General features: G+C 38.8%; 1 protein-coding gene and 1 non-coding gene across 5 annotated transcripts in view; one reads left to right on the top strand and one right to left on the bottom strand.

Annotated features, from left to right (window-relative positions):
• Nucleotides 1–15,913, bottom strand: part of LOC126372161 (broad-complex core protein isoforms 1/2/3/4/5) — a 167,783-nt gene that overhangs the window by 12,974 nt on the left and 138,896 nt on the right. For all 4 annotated transcript variants that reach the window (XR_007567119.1, XM_050017802.1, XM_050017800.1 and 1 more), the window contains 3 exons: nucleotides 6,364–6,579; nucleotides 3,106–3,288; nucleotides 2,083–2,562 (listed from right to left, as the gene is read on the bottom strand). Coding sequence is in view for 3 of the 4 variants with exons in the window: in XM_050017802.1 (XP_049873759.1) it covers nucleotides 2,083–2,562; nucleotides 3,106–3,288; nucleotides 6,364–6,549 (849 nt within the window). In the remaining variant the exon portion in view is untranslated. The remainder of the gene's footprint in view (nucleotides 1–2,082; nucleotides 2,563–3,105; nucleotides 3,289–6,363; nucleotides 6,580–15,913) is intronic.
• Nucleotides 5,412–5,495, top strand: Trnal-uaa (transfer RNA leucine (anticodon UAA)). Its single transcript has one exon. It is a non-coding gene; the product is annotated as a tRNA-Leu (tRNA).

Below are 15,913 nucleotides of genomic sequence, written 5' to 3'. Positions count from 1 at the left end.
AAGGATTTTTCAGGCTTGAATCACCTGATTGTCCGAAAAAGTAAGATGATTCCGTGCTTCGGAGGGCACGTTAAGCCATTGGGCTCGGCTATTAGCAGTAAAAACACCTCCACCAACCCGAACTGGAGCAGCGTGGTAGAGTATGCGCCATACACTCTCCGATTGATTGAAGGGAGGCCTGTGCTCAGCAGTGGGACGTGTATAGGCTGTTTATGTATGTATTGAACACCAATTAAGGCCACGTATTAAAAGATTCGATTAAAAGATGAGATTGAGGAGCTCGGTGGCGTAGCGGTAAACGCGCTCGGTCTGCGATTGTTGAAGTTAAGCAACTTTCGCAAAGGCCGGTCATAGGATGGGTTACCACAAAAAAAAGTTTTCATCTCGAGCTCCTCCGTGCTTCGGAAGGCACGTTAAGCCGTTGGTCCCGGCTACATTAGCAGTCGTTAATAACCACCAATCCGCACTGGGCCCGCGTGGTGGTTTAAGGCCCGATCTCCCTATCCATCCATAGAGAAGGCCCGTGCCCCAGCAGTGAGGACGTTAATGGGCTGGTGATGATGATTAAAAGATGCTTGACGATCTAGGTATATATCAGTAGTCCAGCTTTGTCGCTAGCACTGGACCACCTGTCTAATACGCGGTAACGTCATTGTCACATATCTACCGCGGAATTCATAAGTACTTTCGTTACTTAGAACATAAACAACTTGGTGTCTTCTTTCGTCTATGGATCCAAATTTTTAGAAACCACTAGAATTGAAATTCCGATTAAGTAGCAGCTGTCAGGCTTTTCGGCGGGAAACGGGAACGGGACAGTTGCTTTCTTCATTGAGTAATCTAAATAATTAATACGAAGTGGTGTTTTGTGGTTAATGATCGCATTAAGTTAGTCGGAAGACGTTCGCGAGTGTTATTATATTGGAGTATTTAATGAACAAAGTGTATCTGCCTATTTTCGCTTCGTACCGGGAAGCCGCTTCATAACTCAAAAGTTTATGCGGACTTTTGAGTTAATTCGTTTGGGGTTCGGAGTAGGAGTCTACTCCGAGGGTGGGGGCTTAGGTTTCATCATCATCACCTTTCATCATTTCATTAATCATCAAGAAAAAAAATACGTCAGACATGGCTGTATGGGCATAGTCCCCTTTGCCTTACCCTTCGGGGAAAAACAAAACAAAAAAAAAACGTCTATGGATCCAAATTTTTAGAAACCACTAGAATTGAAATTCCGATTAAGTAGCAGCTGTCATTTAAATGGCTTGACTAAAATTAGCCTGTAGTTTTTCTTAATAGTTGCAGTCAAATAATAGGTGAGGCTGAAGGAATTTGTAAACAAGGTGTAAGAAATAATACTACATTTAGAACGTTTCCGTAATAACAGGAAATACGGGAGTTGTCTAGGTCAGGAACCTTTTCCTCTCCCACAAACTTTTTTTGACGTGATTCGTTTATTCACTTAGACTCCTTTGATCTTTGTCTTTGATTAATTTGATTATTTATGGAAAAATTCAAGACCTGAGCCTGACCTACATTTGGTTTTGTTTTTCCTTAGATGTACATTAAATTAATTTTTCTTTGGAACTTATCCGGAAAAAACAGCGTTGTTTTATTTTTTTCAATTTGTGAAAGGAATGAGTAACGAAATTCCGGGATTGCCGTTTTGGGTTCAGTGGAAATCGTCAATAAACGTCATTACATACATACATAAACAGCCTATATACGTCCCACTGCTGGGCACAGGCCTCCCCTCAATCAACCGGAGGGGGTATGGAGCTTACTCCACCACGCTGCTCCACTGCGGGTTGGTGGAGGTGTTTTTACGGCTAATAGCCGGGACCAACGGCTTAACGTGCCCTTCGAAGCACGGAATCATCTTACTTTTTCGGACAATCAGGTGATTCAAGCCTGAAAAGTCCTTACCAAACAAAGGACAGTCTCACAAAGTGATTTCGACAATGTCCCCATCGGGAATCGAACCCGGACCTCCAGATCGTGAGCGTAACGCTCTAACCACTAGACCACGGAGGCTGTTCGTGACGTCATTAGAGAAAACAAAATGGTTGATTTTTACCAACTCACAATTGGCCTGTGGGAGTGTGGGGGCGTGTCATCGGTGCTCCTGTCAATGTCGGCGTTTGACCCGCATATCATGTCCAGGGGCTCATTCTTGACTTCATCCATGAGCCTTGGAGACGGTGACGAGCTGCTGTTAGAGATACCATTCCCGTTATTACCGCCTTCATGGCGCGAGTTGTTCATCATAGAGTGGTTCTTGGTAGAGAAGTCTGTTGCGTGGATCTGCGGCTGTTCAGTATTGTTGTTGTCGTGGCGGACGCGTTTGATGACGTCAGGGGAGTTGTCTGCTGAACGGCTCATGCGCCGCGGCGGGATCGGGATACGGCGCATAGGCTGGAGGTTTGTGGGTGGTTGGTGAGACATGAGAGCTTCCTCGAGCTTCTCGGTGTAGCTGGGCGTGTGCGGGGTGTGCGCGGGCTGCGGCGGGGTGTGCGGGGACGACGCGGCGGCGGCGGCCGCGCGGGCGAGGCTCTGCACCAGCGGCTGTGGGCAGACAAACCGTTCATTAGGGCTTAATAAGCTAGCGACGTGAAGGAAAACATACATGAATAAGTTAACATTTCTTTATAACAAATATCAATGATGCTTGGTGATTTTCATTGCGAATATTATAAGTGGCGGAATTCATTGTTTACAATGTCTTAATCAATTTAAAATTTGTCGCATAATCAGAAAGATACGTAACTTCGTCACGTTCAACTAGGCGTTTAAGTGTTCTGAATCTGACCTGGTCCAAACGAACCCATTACACTAGCGGCATTGCCCCGCTGCACAGCCACTGACAGGCGTTGGACCAGGTAAGACGCAGACCTAGGGTCACCCCCTCTGACTTAAACAATTGAAATACTTCTTGCATTCAGCTCTGTCCGTTCCAAAATGGATGACAGGCATACATGCCATAGCTTTTGTAAGACAAACAAACTAATATAAAACTCAACATGAATAATTGAGACCAAAATTAATCATATTCAGAGGATAAATATCATAAGCGGAATCGACTTCTATGTTTGTAAAAACAATACTCACTCCTTGTGCATCGTCGTTCTGTGTGAGGCCGGAAACGCGGAGGACCTCAGCCGTCTTCAGGAATGAGGAGAGGCTGCGCTGGTGCACGTTGACCTCGCCGTGGTAGATGAACTCCACCAGGGCGTGGAGGTCTGTGAATGCCACGTCTTGCAGCACGATCACTGGGTGCTTGCATGGCGTCGACTGGTGGAAAGGTTTTGAGGTTAGGTCAGGTTATATTTACAACAGTGATGTCCACTTAATAATTGAATGATTAATGATTTACTTGTTAATGTATATATATGTAATCCGTGTCTGCGGTGTCCTAAATAATAAATGTTTCTTTCTTTCTTTTCTTTCTTTCACCTACGATATGTATAAGAGAGATAGAAGATAATTAAGACACCGGCTTAACTTAATCATATAAGTACTCGTATATATTGGTGGATCGGATTAGATGGACGTGTTTAATAAATAAAAAAATAATAATAATATATGCACAGTGCCATAGAAAGGCCAATTCTTTAATTAAAAAAAAAATGTAGTAAATATCTACTTAATTATGCGGACCATCTCTTGATTTTTAGGGTTCCGTAATTATATAGTAAAAATAATTATTATAATGCGACCTTGTATGTCTGTTTATAATATCCAATGACGTCAATGGTGGAAAATTGCGACCTCTCCATTCTTTCCGCTTGTTATTAGGTTAGGTTAGGTCACATGACGAAATAGTACAAGTGGACTCTGCGAAAATCGTCTTGAAAGACCAGGGAACAAGGCATATAATGACTTATAAAAACTTATTGGCGCTGTAGTCCACCTGTGTAAACGGTTTTGTGGAACGTCGTTTAAAAATTATTTACTATTGTTATAAATTTAATAATAATTATTATTTACGCATGTCTCACTAATGGACAGGGACTTAAACTCAGATGTTTCTTAGGTTATAATACTAAGGCTAGGTGGCAAGGTATTCAAATTAGATACTTTTTACGAAATGTCAAAAGCATTAAATTACATGGCGTTTGTATGAGAAAGAAAAACCTGACGTCGTCACCAAACATGGTCAAACGTCGTACTCATTGTTGCGTGATTCATAATTCAAATTAGTAAATAAGTTAAACGAAAAAGTGAGGTTATTTTTCATCAGCTTAAACTGGCTTCTATTTCTTGATAAGCATTGTATAGTTTATCTGGTAAATGGTTGATGCCTAGGTCAAAGTTATCATGATGGAAGATTGTATAGGCCTGGGTTGATCACCTGTGACTATGCGGTTTATGAGATCAAATGATAGTAGGTAAATGGCCCCGATTCCTGCAGACACATCCTAATTTAATTTGACCCCCCGTTTGACGTGTGCTCTCAATTTAATTCTGTCGGCATAATGTCCAATGTAAAATTTCGAGAAGGTTGTTTAAATTTCTGCATAAAAAGTCCCTTTCCTTTTCGGCGGATATGAAAATGACAGGTATAACTTAAAATAAAATTAGATGGTGTGTATTGGAATCGGCACCATTATCCCTATCATGCTACTATTATTATTTATTTATAATTATTAAGGCAAGAAGAAGAAGATAGATAGATAAAATAAAAGAAGAAGAAGAAGATTATTAAGGTCTTAAAATTAAATAACATTTTTATAAATGCAATGTCCTGCAAAATTGCAGGATCAGAGTCTCACTAAGACATTGTTAAATTACAAAAACTAACAAATAGGTAAATTAAATGTAATAAATATTTTTTAACTTATTTTTAAATATTTTTGACTCTATTGTTTTAAGTTTACGCGGTTATTATAATAATTAAAGCACATAATAACACACACACACACAGTGTCGAAATATCGGGAGTCTCATATCCCCATTTAAACGCGGTAAGAACCTGTTATTATGTGCTTTAATTATTTTTGGCTCTTTTTAAATATGCATTTTTAAAGTATTACCTATACTAGCAAATACCTACCGCGCGCAGGTACAGGTGTTGTTAGATTACGTAGATCATTATGCTTAATCAGTTTAATCATAGCAATTATTTAAACACCACTTTTCTATTTACGTAGATAAAATCTAAATCTATTACGCGTACCTACAAAATCGCCTATTATTATTCAGTTACTATTTACGATAAAATCCCAATCTAATGACTCTTGGTAACGGTTACGCAAATCGTCATAAATCAAATTGGAACAATCGATCAGTTTTATTAAGTTTTATTTGAAAAAACATTTTAGCGCACTTAGGTATTAGATAAGAATTGCCTTCGAATTGCACAATCATTTCGCATTGTTTCAATGTGGTGCGAAATTTCCACGGCTCGTCACACAGTCAGGTTGGCCGAGTGGTCTAAGGCGCCAGATTTAAGCTCTGGTTCCCGAGAGGGAGCGTGGGTTCGAACCCCACACCTGACAAAAGGCCTGTCGTCTTTTTGATACTTATTTTTTATTATTTCACTTCTTTTAGTGCAATATTTATGAAAATATACAACTTTTTATACAAATTTTGAAATTTTTCAAGTTGTGTTTTAGAGTCGTTAGATGGCGTTCTTGTCTGTAGATTAATAAAGTTCTAGCAAACGAGAAATCTGCATTTAATTTTTAGTTAAATTTTATTGGCTTTTGGTATTCATTAAATTTCATATTTCGACTGTATTTAGTAAGACGATAAATGATTACCTTGCAAATTCTTGGCATCCAAAAACGGTTACCATCGATTATTTCGAAATAAAGCAAGTGGGTAAAATGGTGGAAGTAGGTGTCTCATTATGGAAAAAGCCTGTCTTGATATTATTTAATTAGTAAAGAATAATAAATAAGCATAAGTAAAGGTCACGACCCTGCCACTAAGATGTGATTGTCGTTCCCTTGGAGAGCAACCTACATCGATGTTGCATTTATACAATACAATACAATACAAATACACTTCATTGCACCAAAATAAAAAGAAATAAAACATATTAAATAAATAAATAAATTATTATATATTTATTATTATGAATATTTTAATATAAATAAGTCAATTTTTAATTTTCTATGATATTTTCTTAATTTTTTCTCTACTCTTGATTTAAATCGAAAAAATTTTTGATTCTGACGGGACTTGAACCACCGGGTTTTCATCCTGTCCATGCGAATTTTTCAATCTAAGTATAAATCATCATTGGACATTCGTGTGAATAAGTATTTCCAGCAAAATTCAAAGAAATTATTTGATATTGGATTAAATTTTGCTTTCATTTACTTATCCACACATGTAGGGCTTATGTGTGTATGTACTCACTTTTAACAGCTCTCTAAAGTAAGGACTGCACGCTGACAAGACGACTCTGTGCGCTTTGAGGCATTTCCCGTCGCAGGCGAGGGTAACGTCGACGAAGTCCTCATCGTCTCGAAGGTTCTCGAACGCAGAGGTAATGCTGCTCTGGTAGTTGTTCCACCGCAGGCAGAAGTGTTGTGTGTCGACCATCTTGGAGGCTAGTGTGACATGTGTGGGGATCTGTTGGCGGGAAAATATTATAGGTTATAAAAATATATTTTTTTAATTGCGTCGTGTAAGTGCAAGATAAATTATGAAATTTAGATTACTAAATGAAGACAGATTTGAAACTAACAAAAACTATTTCCTATTTAACTTATTTATGAATTTAAATCAAGAAAAACGTAATAATAAGTCCGACATTTTATCAAGTTTTTCTATGACGTCACAGCGTGCTTTTTCATACAAATTCATTAGTAATTTCGTGTTTTGACATTTAGTAAAAAGTAACTGTTTTGTCTAGTTGGAAACTAGGGGTTTTCAAAATCATTTCCTCGGTGATTGTTGGGAGATGGCAGTATTCTTAGCACTTCGCCTAGATGTGGTGAGCTGGAAGACGTACCAATTTAAAAGTATATATTTTTTTACAACCTTGCAAATAAAAAATAAACCAGGGATGAACGTGGGTTGAAGTATTTGATAGCCAAGCAAAATTGAATCCAATTATCATACAATTCGACTGAACTTTGCTTTGCTGTCAAATGATTAAACCCACGTTCATCCCTGGTTTATTTTTTATTTGTAATGTTTATTATTTTGTATTGAAAGTGCCTCATTGGTGCGGGACGGAGAGTTACCGTTCCATACGTGTAGTATTAGATATTCTTTTTCTCTGCTTATGGTGACGTGTTTTTGGCCACATATTGGCCCCGATTCCTGCAGACACTTAATTTTATTTTAAGTTATACCCGTCATTTTCTTATCCATCGAAAAGGAAAGGGACGGATGATTGTCAACAAGATAATTTTAAAACGAATGAATGACTCGGGCGAATAAAATAGGCATCTCGCTGGTATGTAATCCGTTTGACGTGCTGTCTACTTAACGATCTGTCGGGTTATTGGCCGATGTAAAATTTTTAGACGGTTGTTTTAGATTTCTGCTTAAAATTGACGTGTGTTCCATAAATTTTATCCCTGTCGATTACCCGTCCCTTTCTTTTTCAGCGGATAAGAAAATGACAGGTATAACTTAAAATAAAATTAGCTGGCGTCTGCAGGAATTAGCACCATTGTCAACAGGCTACTGGCTTTTACTCCGTGTATGATTTTATTTTCTTCCTTGTTTGTATTTTTATTATTCATGTGAATAGAATTTATACTAGATATTAAAAAACAGGTCAAAAGTGATAAAGTCCGTGTGGTGTTGTTTTGCATCTACAATCACTAATTATATCGAGCAAGAATTATTGTGCGTTTGGCCTGTTTTTGCATAAAAATAAGTGCATTTTATAGGCTATTCCGATAAATGGAGAAATGTGTCTTTTTTATAGGCTCACTTTTTAATAGGCTGCAAACGTACTTTTTATTGGGTTAAGTAATTTAAAAAGGGTCGAACAAAACCTTTAAGTATTTAAATAAACCATCATCATCAGCCCATTAATGTCTAATAGGGAGATCGGGCCTTAAACCATCACGCGGGCCCAGTGCGGATTGACGGTTATTAACGACTGCTAATGCAGCCGGGACCAACGGCTTAACGTGCCTTCCGAAGCACGGAGGAGCTCGAGATGAAAACATTTTTTTTGTGGTCACCCATCCTATGACCGGCCTTTGCGAAAGTTGCTGAACTTCAACAATCGCAGACCGAGCGCATTTACCGCTGCGCCACCGAGCTCCATTTAAATAAATAGCTAAGTACATTTCTTTAGATGGATGTAAGTGATATGAAGTAACTACAAAAAATGTTACCTATACAATACTAAGGTACCTAAAAACTAAGGTGTGTGTAGTAGAATTTCTTTTGTAAGTACATAAATTTAGCAATTTTCAAGTTTAAATTATTGCTTTCATGACCTTTTAATTTAAATATTCTAAGGCTTGTTCGAGAAAGTTTATGGAAAAGCAGAACTTTTTCAAGTTTCGGTTTGTAGTGTTTCATGAAATTGTTTTCTTGTTTTTATTTGTATTTGTATTGCCTCTTGGAGTTTAGGCAAGTATTTTTTATGTCAAATAAGTTTGAATAGAACACTTTAGATTTCGTAAGGTTTTCGGGGAATTTTCTACAATTCTTTTTTAATTTTTTCGCACTCGCAATCGCAAGGTCGTAAATTCGGGGGTAGGTAGATATATAATGTACTTAGATCAAATCTTTATTTAGGTTACATTAACTTCTTAATATTAAAATTTGAACATATTTGAAATTTAAGACTTAAAACTTCTATCACGTGGGTTGTGAGGTGGAGTACCATCCTCATCAACCCAAAGGTCCCTGACATGGCTCATGTAACGACTACCTACTTAACGTGCCTTCCTAAGCACGGATCATCTTACTTTCGGACAATCGGTTGATCAGCCTGTAATGTCCTAACCAAACTAGGGATCACAGTGATTTTTGTGGTATGTCCCCACTGGGATTCGAACCCGGGACCTCTGGATCGTGAGCCCAACGATCAACCACTGGACCACCGAGGCTGTTATAGACGGCGATACGGCTCACCTATCACGTTGGTCTAACACAGTGGTCTAATAAAAAGCTTGGTGAGGCGTTGATACATAGTTCATCTTGCGATGGGTGTGACTACCCCAATTGGGGTATAGAACAAAAAGCTAGGTACATAATAACGGGTTCTTACCGCGTTTAAATGGAGATATGAGACTCCCGATATTTCGACACTGTTGCAAGTGCCATGATCACGGGATGACTGATGAGATTGGAGTGGAGTAGGTAGATCCATAATTTTATACGGGCAGACATATCTGTCATATCTCCATTTAAACGCGGTAAGAACCCGTTATTATGTGCTTTAATTATGATAATAACCGCGTAAACTTAAAACAATGTAAAAAGCTAGGTGATGCGAGGGTACCTAGTTCATCTTGCGATGGGTGTACCTCTGCCTACCCCAATTGGAGTATAGTCGTGGGCTTATGTTATTTTGGCCTTTCCAGTGACTGTTGGCAACGTCAAAGTCTTTAACATCAAATTTTACTGTAATATATATTATTTTGCTGATCCTTGGGGGAGGCCTATGCCCAGCAGTGGGCGTCGTACGGCTGATGATATTTTGCTATGGCAATATTACTGGACTTACGCCACAGACTGCCGACGCGGCATGTTTTCTTATCTTATTAACTTGTGTAAATAATTTCCTTGTTCTAATTCAATACAGTCCATATTTAACGACATCTCGAAGAGTTTTATTTACCGGAGCCACCATCGCCTCCAACAGCTTTTTTTTTGGCGTGACTTATTGTACGTAGATTTGCCGCAGATGGCATTAACTACTTGGCCGGACAAATGGGGAGCGCTGAAGGCTCTCACCCGGTACAACGTTAAGACAACAGGCCTGAGGGTGCCCAGTTGGGCGCGAACCTCGGCTCAGGGCGTCTGAGAGAAACCTCCAACAGCGACAATACATACGTACTCCAAACCCAATCCAAAAATGTGCCCGCCATTTTTTTTCTTTTCTAGTCTCAAGCGGTGTCGCCTGCAACCAGGTTGACATACCAACATGCAACCCAACACCCATCATTGTCCAGCTAATATGAAATCTGACTGTGCCGTATTGTCTACTATTTGTTTGAAAACTCCACCCAATACCACCTTAGCACAACCACCTTTCAGCCGAGATGTAGACTCTAATGCCAGAAGGCAAGGGCGTTTATAGATTTCGCGAAATGCACGTGAAAATTTGCTAAGCTGTATGCAAGATATGTTGTCTAAATGCGGCGATGAGAGAGAAGATTGTGTGAAACGACCTTTATAAGCGGTTTGGACTGTTTTAATTGCTTTAGAAGTTGCTGTATAACCACGTAGGCCTATGTAGGATGATGACCTAGATGTTAATTTGGATAATATGTGGGTTCGAATTCAGATTTGTACCTAAACCTAATCCGTGAATGGAAAAAAAAATATTTTTTGGAAAACGTTTTTTTTTATTATCAGAAAACAATACAATAAGGCACATTAAGTAGGGTGGGTACTTATATTAAAAATAACCAAATGAACAGAGGTTCCCAAACTAAATACATTTTAGTAGCTCTGTTCAACCCGCAAGGGATTAAGGACGTGAATAAGTTTTATTGTAAATCTTATTTTACGTACTCTCTTTATTTAAGAGCTGCGCTCTTGTTGGTGGAGTAATCGCCTTCAATACTCCACAGATAGGGCGTGTAGAACGGTGGTTGCCCCAATCGCCTTCCGTTCCGCAGTACACCTACCAATTTCTCAATCGATGATGTTCTAGCTAGAGCCCTACCAGAATCCATTTCGTCGGCCTCCAACTAGTACTGATACCGCTGCTGCCCGGCATCAATTTTACGTACATCGCTATGTAATTACTCGAACGTGGGAAATGACCCTACTAAGTAAGTAGATAACGCAACGGCAAAAATCTCTATCCTTTATTTATCCTTTCATATACAAATACTTAGAAAGAACATTACATAAACTTTGTAAGGATCTATTTGCAATGACACCTTTAAATAAAAATATTAAACTAGAACATACCACGGGTTTATTTCAACTATTCAATAAGTTTGAAAAGATTCGCCCTCCGATGGTGTTTGGGGTAAGGTTTAAACCTAGAGCGATTTACATCCGTAGATGTTCTGAATATGAATGCATGCAAAGATATGAATGCATGGGATTAACTTTCTGAGAACTGATATTAGGCAGCTAAATTACTCAATTGTATACCATTATTTTATGTTTATTTTTATTTTTTCAAAGAACGTCTAGGGCCATGTGCCGAGGTTTTTCTTGCAGCTTCTTTTCCCCGGCTATACAGGTTGTGAGAAGCTGCAGTAGTTTTTGGCGGATGAGACGTTCGTTATGTAAAAATTGACGATTCAAAGTGTAACTATGTTACCTACTGAATAAAGATATTTTTGAATTTGAATTTGAATCTCGACTCTTCTAAAAACTATACTAAATAGTTGGCTCGACCATTATTGACGGCGATACGGCTCACCACCTATCACGTTGGTCTAACAGAAAGTCCTTGTCCAGGTGACGCGATTTACACACGTTGTCATACCCCAGAGTACTTAGCACCGTACGGATACAGATGCACATCTCCAAGCATGCAGGAATCTATAAAGTAATAAAATTACTCTGTGGTATGAAAACGCGAACAAATCGCGCCTAATGGCTGAACATTTCGGACCCACGATACCCCTGGTGGTATCGGTCTTTTAAAGACAAACGATACCCCCAACTAATAGTGTTGTGACACTAATTAATAATAGTTTTGTCATCTAGTTCATCATCATGAACAAGGTCAAAGCTCGGTGAGGTGTGGTTAGTTCATCTTGTGATGGATGTACCTCTGATTACCCCAATCGTGATATAGGTAGTTGTGAGCTTATGATATGTTTGTTATGGTGAATATAAAATCTGCGTTTCATAATCTCATACCTTGTACCAGACCCTATCCAAACTGTCCCCACACTCCAAAATGGCCGTTTTGTCCCCTTTAGTCCAAAATCATTTATCTTACGCCTTTTATGCAATAGCCTTTTACTATTCACACCTTGGGACTATATTTGCAACACTTCTAAATTTTATATTCTACATAATACACAACGTTTTTAAAGAGTTAAAATTATCTAGAAGTGACTTCACAAATTCATTATTTTAGATTCTAAATACTTCTGTTTATTTTTGACCAACAATACAGTAAAAAAAATTTAAAAAAATAAGAACTTTAAACACAAGAATGAAAGAGATAAGCGATTTTGTGGTAGTATTTTAACTTTAATACCCGACACCTGCACACACCTAATTTTATTTTAAGTTATAGGTACCCGTCATTTTCTTATCCATCGACAAGAAGAGGGACGGATGATTGACAACTGTTAATTTTAAAATGAACGAGTGAATGAATGAATAATCCGTGCGAATAAAATAGGCATCTCGCTGACATGGAACCCGTTTGACGTGTGCTAACAACTTAATTCATCCGGGTTTTTAAATTTCTGCCCAAAATTGACATGGGTTCCATAAATGCCTATCGATTACACATCTCTTTCCTTTTCGGCGGTTAAGAAAAAGACAGGTATAACTTAAAATAAAATTAGATGGTGTGTACTGCAGCACTAATATTTCTAATGGATTCTAACACGAATCCGTAATATCAACTGTGGTTGGGACAAAAAAAATCCCAAATAATAAAAATAAATACTTACTTCAATCAGTAAAAATACTGAATTGAGACTGAGCAAGAAACTGATTATTTTTTTTACGAAATAATCAAAATTTTGAAGTTACTATTAAAAAACTCCGCTACATTTTTATGTTACATAAACATAAAAACATAAACAGCCTATATACGTCCCACTGCTGGGCACAGGCCTCCTCACAATCAACCGGAGAGGGTATGAAGCATACACGCTGCATACACGCTGCTCCAGTGCGGGTTGGTGGAGGTGTTTTTACGGCTAATAGCCGGGACCAACGGCTTAACGTGCCCTCCGAAGCACGGAATCAACTTACTTTTTCGGACAATCAGGTGATTCAAGCCTGAAAAGTCCTTACCAAACAAAGGACAGTCTCACAAAGTGATTTCGACGATGGCCCCATCGGGAATCGAACCCGGACCTCCAGATCGTGAGCCTAACGCTCTTACCACTAGACCACGGACGCGTTAACATTTTGATGTTAATTATATTATTATCTTAAAAGCGCATCTAGGCATTTACGGTTGTGTTGTTATATAATTTATCAACTCGTGTTATCTGTTATTTGATAAATTATAGTTATATGTTTCAACGGATCTTTGCGTTCCATCTTGTTTTTGTAGAAAAAAAAAAACAGAAAACTTTTGTACATATAATTTCTTAGGTCATGTTTATCGTTAGACCTGTCGAAGAATAACGATAGTGTGTTGCATTTTATTAAAAACTTTGAAATTATACAAATACGTGGGTACTTGAACATTTTACTTATTACTCTTTATTTTTTCAATTCTCATTGTGTTCTCCATGATTGTCTATCCTATTCTTCTATTATCGTGTGGATTGTGAGGTGAACTACCAACCTCATCAACCCTGGAGTCAGGGTTACTATTGAGCCGCCAAAGGCCCCTGAAATGACTCATATAACGACTACGTACTTACATCAGTAAGTAGTAACCGGGACCAACGGCTTAACGTGCCTTCCGAAGCACGGATCGTCTTACTTTCGGACAATCAGGTGATCAGCCTGTAATGTCCTAACCAAACTAGGGACCACAAAGTAATTTTTGTGATATGTCCCCACCGGGAATCGAACCCAGGACCTCCGGATCGTGAGCCCAACACTCAACCACTGGACCACGGAGGCCGTTAGCCGTGTCTTTCCTATACCTTGACTCGATTTACGGATTAGAAGGAAGCTCATTTTGGATGAGAACTGCTGTCGCCGGTTCAACCCTACTCTCTTTTACCACTACTCCTGCAATTAGATAACTAGGATAGCTCTACTGCTTCTCAAATTCAATAGCCACTTTACCGGCAATGCATATAAAAGTATTTTTTGATAAATAGCCGATCGTACCAAGATTTTTAGCTTCCCTGTGGTGTCCTTGCATTATAGCCGATATTAGATTTTTGATCTGCAGGTTATAACACAAGACGACCTTTAATATACCTACTATCGCGGAGCTCCGTGCGTCGAAAAGTTTGCGGACGAGTGGAGTGCAAAGTTGAAGTATGAACTATCGCTCTGTTGGCCCTTCCAACCTTCTATTCCGTGACTATTATCTTTTTCTTTTTTTGACGTGACCTATTGTAGATTTGGCGCAAATGGCATTAACTACTTTTCCAGAATTCCAGATTATTTTTTTAAAACTATTCACGGAACTCAAAAACAAAGCTATCAATGAAGTCTTAACAAATATTTGGTATGCATTTTTTTATATTTGTCATTGTTATCGGAATTAATGTGATAACACCTTAGAAGTAACGATTAGAGCATTAGGAGTTGCATTATCATGGACCACGGCGCGCGCGCATGTCTCGATTAATATATTTATCGCTTATAAAAATATCAGTGAATTATTTTTATCTGTTAACATAGAAAACTACACCTTAGGTCAGAGATCCACTATTCTTTACTTAAGTATTCTAGATTTGCCTTTTTTTTGAATCACCTGATTGTCCGAAAAAGTAAGATGATTCCGTGCTTCGGAGGGCACGTTAAGCCGTTGGTCCCGGCTATTAGCCGTAAAAGCACCTCCACCAACCCGCAGTGGAGCAGCGTGGTGGAGTATGATTCATACACCCTCCGGTTGATTGAGGGGAGGCCTGTGTCCAGCAGTGGGACGTATATAGGCTGTTTATGTTATGTAGGGATATAGGGACAGAAAAAGGGACTTTGTTTTATACTATGTAGTGAAGCCAGATTGCCCTATTTAGAGGCTGTGCGTCTATGTGTCTGTGTGTAGGTAATATAATTGTGTTGTCTGTGTGTATCTTTTTTATGGCCATCGCCATACGATTGAGATGAAAATGCTTCGATGGTCGGGAGGGGTGACTAGGCAAGACAAAATTAGAAACGAGTACGATCGCGAAAGCTTCAAAGTAGCCCCTATACCCTATAAGCTGAAAGAAAGTCGTTTGAGGTGGTATGGCCACGTGATGCGGAGAGACCAGCAGTATGTAGTCCACACAGCTCTTTGCCTGCCCGAGAACAAAAGAGGCAGAGGACACCCTCCTTATACTTGGTGGACCAGCATGTCCAGATTACTGAAAAATTAAAATTTACCCGACCCGTCAACCTTAGACAGAATGTCATGGCGCCGCAAAATTAGGAGAGCCGACCTCGCCTAAAGTGGGATAGCGCAAGGCAGAAGAAGATTTATTAATAAGTTTATCGCAGTAAATTCTTATGGCCGAGCGTAACAAGCGGCACACACACGCATTGAATTAGACAAGTGAACACGGTGACATTGCGATAGCCCAGCGTTATCGCGTTTTTTTTTCGTAAATTTAGCATTTTATCGAGACCTAGGCTATTTGATAACTTATCACTATGTAGTTAGGTTTCGTTCTAGCGTTGTTACTCGCAAATGATATATTAAACAATAATTTTGACAGCATTATTTGAATAAATTGAAGTTTTTTTTTTGGTGTAACGCGATAAGTTTTGTACATAGCGATGTTGTGTATAACACGATGAAATGTCAATCCTATATAATATATTTTTATCACTGTCACTGTCGATAACCATAATTATAAAGGATGAAAACTGCCTATTTCTCTCATCAGGTGTCGCTACTGTTCTTAAATTTTGACAGTTCCCCATACCATTTGAGTAAACATCATCATCAATTTAAGAGCCACGCTCTTGTCGGTGTATCATTTTCCATTCC

The sequence above is a fragment of the Pectinophora gossypiella genome, chromosome 13 (assembly GCF_024362695.1).
Source record: "Pectinophora gossypiella chromosome 13, ilPecGoss1.1, whole genome shotgun sequence".
NCBI lineage: Eukaryota > Metazoa > Arthropoda > Insecta > Lepidoptera > Gelechiidae > Pectinophora > Pectinophora gossypiella.
This window is presented reverse-complemented; position numbering and strand designations above follow the sequence as displayed.